The sequence below is a fragment of the Cornus florida genome, unplaced genomic scaffold, assembly GCF_030987335.1.
Source record: "Cornus florida cultivar Cherokee Brave unplaced genomic scaffold, ASM3098733v1 CherokeeBrave_3.0.0_Hap2_Chr11, whole genome shotgun sequence".
NCBI classification, from domain to species: domain Eukaryota; kingdom Viridiplantae; phylum Streptophyta; class Magnoliopsida; order Cornales; family Cornaceae; genus Cornus; species Cornus florida.
In genome coordinates, this window is record NW_026775581.1 from 126674922 (window position 1) to 126682682 (window position 7761).

At 34.8% G+C, this 7761-nt stretch overlaps 1 protein-coding gene across 5 annotated transcripts; it reads left to right on the forward strand.

The window, feature by feature from the left end:
* The first annotated feature begins 1667 nt into the window (after positions 1-1667).
* Positions 1668-7472, forward strand: LOC132286262 (splicing factor U2af large subunit B-like). Of its 5 annotated transcripts, none has more exons than XM_059788558.1 (7): positions 1668-1868; positions 2767-3116; positions 4345-4707; positions 5800-6201; positions 6332-6462; positions 6588-6945; positions 7168-7472. In XM_059788558.1, the coding sequence occupies exons 2-4, from the start codon at positions 3021-3023 to the stop codon at positions 6073-6075; spliced, it is 735 nt and encodes a 244-aa protein (XP_059644541.1). In that variant the 5' UTR covers positions 1668-1868; positions 2767-3020; the 3' UTR covers positions 6076-6201; positions 6332-6462; positions 6588-6945; positions 7168-7472. The 5 variants fall into 5 exon arrangements, with proteins under 5 accessions (XP_059644541.1, XP_059644540.1, XP_059644537.1 ...); XM_059788557.1 differs by having other exon boundaries at positions 6588-6921; XM_059788554.1 differs by having other exon boundaries at positions 6588-7472.
* Positions 7473-7761: the final 289 nt, after the last annotated feature.

Sequence of the window (7761 nt, forward strand, 5' to 3'; positions counted from 1 at the left end):
CTTTCTGTTGGCTTTTCCATTCACTGCCTTTCGTCTGTTAGCTTTAATCAGCAAATAGTACTTAATCCACAGTTCCTTATTTTAAACAGAAAACATTATTTGCTCCCACCATCTACCTCCCCTCAACTCACTCTAATAAATCTGCTGCTAGAAAATGGCATCCAGTTCTCCTTCCTGCTGTCCCAACAAAATTTGAACCTAGAGATATACGATAAGGACACCCCTGACCGGTGGCACAAAATAGCCAAGGCCTCGGGTGGGAAAAGTGTGGAGGAAGTAAAGAGGCAATATGAGATCGTTCTAAATGATATCGCACGCATTGATTCAGGCACAAGAATAATGCAAGGAACAAGGAAGGATACAGTATCAGTAATGAAGAGCATAGGTAACTTCCTAATGTCACCTCTAACTGGAGAAGGGAAGTCTTGAGAACCAAATTGAAGAGTCTACATCTTGTGTGGAGCTCATATACCTGTGTGAGTTAATCTGTGATATTCTGTTGCAAGTGAATTTCAATTTCTGTCTCACCACACCCAATTATTCTCATTCTGGTGCATCAATCAGTGCAGGGGTTCTAGCTACAAAATGCAGAGCACCTAAAGGAATGCAATAATTACTCTCTCCTATCCCATCATTGAATACAAGATGACCAACACCATCTCCTTGCTAGGAAAACAATCATTCGCCAAATGCCCCATCCACAATTGCCAGCTTATAATCTTATTTTCCTACAACAAACAGTTTCAAAGGGATATCAATCCCTACTCCAAAATGCAATTTTCAGATTCTGTACCTCTACCCTCAGTACCTAAAAATTGAGGGAAACAATTAATCCAATCTGTAATCTGTTGACTATATTGATCGAAGTTATAAAATGTAATTCAATGTTACTATATTGATCAATGCTACAGAATCTAATTCACTCACATTGGACTCAATAAATAGCAATTATTTATTTACTATGCACCCTGTTACCTTCCTAATGAAACAATTAATTGGCATTCGTGTGGATAGTCTAAACTTGTAGAGCAGAGCAACCGCCTAACCAATAAGAAGCTCCAAAATTTTGTATTTTTTAATATATTATAATTTTTCTTAAAAAATTATTTTTCACTTCAACTATTAAATCCCACTACTAAAGAGATTTGATATTGGGCATAAATAATTTTTCATTGTTTCTCACCTTCTTTCTTGTAGAAGTAGTACGAAGGTGAGATTAAACCAAAAGAGCATGTCGTTTCTCACCTTCTTCCTTGTAAAAGTAGTTTTAGGGTGAGATTAAACCGAATTATGAACAGGTTGGTGGCTTTGGCTAGAAACTTAGGCGAGGTAATATGATTTTTGCATGTAACAAAAAATAATTTAAGTTAAAATATTATTATTCAAGAAAGAAAAAATAAAAAAAAAAGTTTAGTTAAATTCACTTAATTGGGCAAATTGCATAAACCCCGACCTGATTATTGGGGGTATTTTCGATAAAAACTCAAAAAGTTGAGAATTTTTTTTTTGTTTTTTTACCAAATAAATAGTACCAGGAGATTTATTGCAAAAACATAATTGGATTTTAAAACTAATCGAAAGAGGTTAAAAATTGTACTTTATTACAGTAATTATTCAAAAGCGGTTAGTTCGTGTCAGCTAATTTACCATTACATCATTTCCTTTCCTTTATTCCTCTCGGCCGCTCTAATCGAAGAGAGGGAATACAATCAAGACTGGAAGGAAACGGCCATCAAGAAATTGTAGAGAGAGAATACAGAGGAAGAGAGGCGATGGCGAAATACGAAGGGAACGATCTAGACAACACTGGTTCTTCTCCTCCGCCAAGAGGTGGCGGTCACGGCAGTTACAGCGATTCTCCGTCTCAGGTATTGTGTATAACTGTATCTATGCATCTAGGGTTGTATTGTTCTATGTATGTGTGGTTTTCTAAATCAATGCGAGATCGCATCGAGTGAAGATCCATTAGTGTTTTTAAAGAAAATCACATTGTGATTTTAGTTTTTGGATTAAATTAGGGTTTGTATATGGTCTGCCTGTATAGAAAACAAGCATTACAACTTTTTTAGTATGATTCAGGAAACGGCATACGCACCATTTGATGTACATAATGTATTCTTTAGATTCTTGATTATTTGACTAGCCGTAAATACGGGGCAAACATCTGCAAACTATTTAGATAACTAGAATTTTAACCCCTGAATGGGGTGATGAAAGAGAGAATCTAAACAAGAACAAGAAAAGGTGAAGACATCCTTCACAATCACAATTAAAACTTGTAGTCAATGGTTTTTAATAATGTTATTAGATGGTTTAGTTTGATTTGTCACTGACAATTTTGTCACTACTGTATTTTCTGTAGCATGATTTACTGTAACGATGAAAGGGCAAAAGGAAAGGGAGAAAGGGCGTGGTAGAGAAAGGATTGGGACAGGAGAATTTTAACTGTTTCAAACTATAATCACTTTAATTTAGAATGCAACAAAAAGCACATTAAAATAACACAAGAACAAAGTCAGAATTTAAAACTGACCAAGTCTACCTATAGAATTGAAAATTATTTAGATTTTTCCGAATCCTATAAAATATTTGTATTTTTTCCTGTTAGAATTTTGTGCACATCAACTTCTTTTACATCTTTTCCTAATCTTATAAAATCTTATTATTACTAGGTGTAGCTTTTTTGCATGTCTTTTTATTTATTTATATTTTTTTATCTCACGTAATACTAAACTGATCTGTTTGTCTTAATTTTCGTATGTCCAGGGTTACAACCCCTCACACCTAGCTGTTGCAGAATCTGCTGGTGGGCTCGAGGGTCCTTATTGTATTTTTGTTGTTGGGCTCCCCTATCATTTTACAGAAGTACAGATCAAGGGTCTGCTCGAGTCCTTTGGGCCACATCAGGGCTTTCATTTTGTGAAGGACAGAGACAAAGGAAACTCCAAAGGCTCTGCATTCTGTGTTTACAGGATCCGTTGGTTACAGATCTTGCTGTTTGTGCTCTCAATGGCTTTAAAATGGGTGATAAAACTCTTATTGTGAGGCGTGCCAACGAGGGTGCTACCCAGTTTAAACCTGAACTAGAGCATGCGCTGCAACAAATAACATTGCAGGTTTGAAAATTTATTTGTCTTCCTTTAGTATTTTTTTTTTTCCTAGTTGGTATTCGCACACACATGCCTCTATGGAGGATCGAACCCCTGACCTTCCTTTGGGAAGTAAGGCCTGGTACCGCTAGGTTGTCTTCCTTTAGTATTTTATTCTGGAACTTGCTTGACCTAATATAGAGCTCATTTTCCTATATTTATTTATTTAGCTATATATGTATTTGGCATAGCTTATGGTTATGGATTTAGAACTGCTTTGTTTGTTGCATGCAAAATTGAGAAAACACATCTGAATTGTGATTTCTCTAGTTTTTAGATGCATTTAGGGTTTTGTATATGTTCTTCCTCTATGGAAAACAAATTGCAACTTTTTGAGTGTGATTTAGAGAATGTAGACACGCCATTCGTTGTACATGATGTATTCTTTAGATTTTTGGCTTTTGACTAGCAGTAAATACGGGGCAAATATCTGCAAACTATTTAGACAATTAAACTTGTAATTTATGGTTTTTAATAATGTTATTAGATTGTTAAGTTTGATTTGTGAGTTACGATTTGAAGCTAGTGTATTTTTTTGTAGTATGGTTCTCGTGACTATTAAAGGGAGTCTTCTTAAAGCAGGTAAAAGGAAAGGGGTGAAAGGACGTGATATAGAAAAGGTTGTGGACAGTGATGGGGAGAAATCCCGGGATACGGATAGGGGACAGGGTTTGGGACAAAGGTGTGACCATCATTATGTGTATCTTCATAATAACTAAAATTCATACATAGTATTTGAACACACTCTTACTGGTGCAGCGATGTATCATCATAATCACCATGATTAACTGTTTTAAAATATAGTCACATCAATTTTAAAATGCAACTCACATTGAAAAAGCACAAGAATAACAAAGTCAGAATTAAAATAAAACTGACAACATCTAGTTATAGAAATTGAAAATTTTCTAGATTTTTCCGAATCTTATTATCTAGAAATTTTTATTTTATTTTATTTTTTTTTGAAAAAAAAAAAAAACCTTGTGCATGTCAACTTTCTTTTTTTTTTTTTAATTTTTTTTTACAAATTATTAGTTTTTTTTTTTATTTTTATTCAAAAAATTCTTATTTTTATTCAAAAAATTCTTATTTTTATTCAAAAAATTCTTATTTTTACTATGCATAGGTTTTTTGCATGTCTGATAACTCGTGTAATACTGTACTGATCTGTTTGTCTTAATTTTCGTATGTACAGGGTTACAACCCCTCACACCAAGCTGCTGTTGAGCTAACACCAGAATCTGCTGGTGGGCTGGAGGGTCCTTTTTGTATTTTTGTTGGTGGGCTCCCCTATCATTTTACAGAAGCACAGATCAGGGATCTGCTCGAGTCCTTTGGGCCCCTTCAGGGCTTTCATTTAGTGAAGGACAGAGACACAGGAAACTCCAAAGGCTCTGCATTCTGTGTTTACCAGGATCTCTCTGTTACAGATATAGCCGTTTGTTCTCTCAAAGGCCTTAAAATAGGTGATAAAACTCTTGTTGTGAGGCGCGCCAACGAGTGTGCTACCCAACTTAAACCTGAACAAGATTATGCACTGCAACAAATAACATTGCAGGTTTGAGAATTTATTTGTCTTCCTTTAGTATTTTATTCTGGAACTTGATTAACCAAATATAGAAGTCATTTTCCTATATTTATTTATTTAGCTATACATGCTCTTTGGCATTAAATCTATTTATCTTATGGTTTATGATTTAGAACCGCTTTATTTGTTGCATGCAAATTTGAGTAAACACATCTGAATCATGATTTTAGTTATTGGATGTGTTTAGGGTTTTTTATATGTCCGGCCCTGTATGGAAAACAGATATTACAACTTTTTTAGTGTAATTTATAGAAGGTAGACACACCATTTGATGTACATGATGTATTCTTTGGATTTTTGCATTTTTGACTAGCAGTAAATATGGGGCAAACATCTGCAAACTATTTAGACAATATAAACTTTTGTAATTTATGTTTTTTTATAATGTTATTAGATTGTTAAGTTTGATTTGTGACTGACCATCTGAAACCACTGTATATTGTTCTCGTGACCACGAAGGAGAGTCTTCTAAAAGCATGGAAAAGGTAAGGGTGAAAGGGTGTGATATGGATACGGACGGGGACAGAGATGGAGAGAAATCCCAGGATAGGGATAGGGCTTGGGACAAAGGTCGTGACCGTCATTATATGTATCATCATAATCACTAAAATTCATATATACTATTTGAACACACACACACTGTTGCAGCGATGTACATCATGATGACCAAGATTAACTGTTCCAGAATACAGTCACATTCATTTACAATGCAACAAAAATCACTTAAAAAAAGCCCAAGAAGAACAAAGTCAGAATTAAAAGTTTAAAACCGACCACGTGTACCTATAGAAATTCAAAAATATCTAATTTTCTTTTTTAATCTTATTAAATATCTTGGATTTTTTCTTTTTTTAATCTTATTAAATATCTTGGATTTTTCCTGTTTGAATCCTTGTGCATGTCAATTTTTTTTACAACTTCTCTATGTTATTTAGTTTTATTTAATAAATCTTTTTAGTAGTTATGATAGTTTTTTTGCATGTCTAAAGTTTTTTTTATTGAGAATTGCAATTCTTGTGTATATTGTACTGATCTGTTTGTTTTTATTTTTTATATGTACAGGGAGCACCAGTTAACATCAGGACGCCTTATGATTACAAGTCCTCATTGGCTTTCTCTACACTTGGTCGAAGAGAATCCAATCCCAGTTTGAACCTAGCTGCTGTTGAGCTAACACTAGAGTCTGCTGGCGTGCTTGAGGGTCCTGATTGTATATTTGTGGGTGGCCTCCCCTATTATCTTACAGAAACACCGATCCGGGAGCTGCTAAAGTCCTTTGGGTCCCTTTGGGGCTTTGATTTAGTGAGGGACAGAGAAACAGGAAACTCCAAAGGCTAGCATTTTGCATTTACGAGGATCTATCAGTTAGTGATATTGCCATTGCGTCTCTTAATGGACTTAAATTCGGTGATAAAACTTACTGTGATGCGTGCGCAGCAAGCACGGCAACAAATAGCAGTGCAGGTGTGAGAATTTATTTGTCGTCTTGAGCATTTTTACTTTGGAACTAAGGAGTTTGTCTTATATATATTTGTTATTTTGCAGTTTTGTTATGGCCTGATGGTTAGTTTCTTAATGCTATTTTCTTTTGCAGAGGTTCATATTATGACAAATTGGTGCACTAAGCACAAAGTTTTCATCCTTACTTTAGTGGTTACTAAAGATGAGCTTAAAGATGATGAGGTTATGAAGAAGCATAATGGAAATCTTGAGAACTGAGTTTCAGTAAGTAATTTGAGCAACTGGTGTTCCATATATTCATTTATTTGCTTCATCAATCTTTTTTATACCTGATAATCTTTTTCGCCTGTATATTGATTTTCGGTATTGTATCTTTCTGTTTTTTACAGTCTATTGTAGTAGCACATTCTGCTATACTGTATCAGGCCTAACACACATAATGGAAGATCCGATAACCTTCTATTTATGTTCAACTGAAGACTCTTTTTATGTTTATTCTGAGAAATATTTGCATCTCAAATTTTCATTGTGATTTGCAGGTAGTTTAGGGAACATTGTAAAATAACGGAATGGTGAACCATCCCCAGGAAGTTCTAGCAACTCCATCGTAAAGATGACGGAGTTGCTAAAACTTCTGGATAGGAATCCTATATCTGAAATGAATTCTTTCCGGTTAAAGAATATCTTTCTAGTTGCTCTGGAACATAGGAGTTTGTCGCCTAGGTATTGGATCTCGTCCAGTTTCTAGTATGAACTCTATCTGTATACATCTAATTGATTGAGGATTTGATTTTTTTTATTAATTAATATAATTGAACAATTGTTCAAGTTTCTGTTGAAACTAGATATAGCCTCTCCTAGAGTATCTGAAATTATGGCAAACTGGAGTGCGCATAATATTGGCTCTCCATTTGTAATAATTTGATTTGACGTACAGTTGCTAATGAATATTATCTTGTGTTTTCATAGGTGTGTTTTGGCAGGAATCAAGTTTGTGGCTGAATTTGATCATGAGAACAAGTTGGGTGAAAGCAAGGGGAAGTGTTATGGCTAGTTGCCCTCTCCTTTGAATGCCTGGATGTCTGTTTTCTTCTGTCTGTAAATAACATTTTTGTTTTTTTTTTTCTTTTTCCTTTTAAGACAGGTCTTTTTTGTTGCAAGGGTTGTGTGATTTGGTGATGCGCTTTTGAACATTAAATGTAGTTTTAATTCAGCATTTCTTTGCATAAATGGGAATAGTAATATAAGCTTGACCTACATTTTGGACAACCAAACATGTTGATTTGGTTTTACAAGGCTTCGTAATTTTATCATTCATGTGATAACAACAGCTTCTGTGTCTGAAATGCTGCTATTGGTTACAATAAGGCAAAAATTCATCACCAATTGATTGGAATCAATTTTGTGGTTGCTAATTGAGTACTCATCACCGGAGCTATTTAAGATGTGATTCCCGGAAAGCAAATGAACAATGTTTGGTATACACTCTTTAGATGGGATCATAGGAGAGCTATTTAGAGGTTGATGTCGAATCGCTTGAAGAAGCCGGGGTTCCAGGCAAAC

What these genes read in the sequence shown, in the direction of transcription:
- LOC132286262 (XM_059788554.1), top strand. Translation starts at nt 3,021, where the DNA reads ATGGGTGATAAAACTCTTATTGTGAGGCGTGCCAACGAGGGTGCTACC. An exon ending in TGCAACAAATAACATTGCAG is followed by an intron (nt 3,117 to 4,344) that starts GTTTGAAAATTT and finishes TCGTATGTACAG; the next exon opens with GGTTACAACCCCTCACACCA. An exon ending in TGCAACAAATAACATTGCAG is followed by an intron (nt 4,708 to 5,799) that starts GTTTGAGAATTT and finishes TTATATGTACAG; the next exon opens with GGAGCACCAGTTAACATCAG.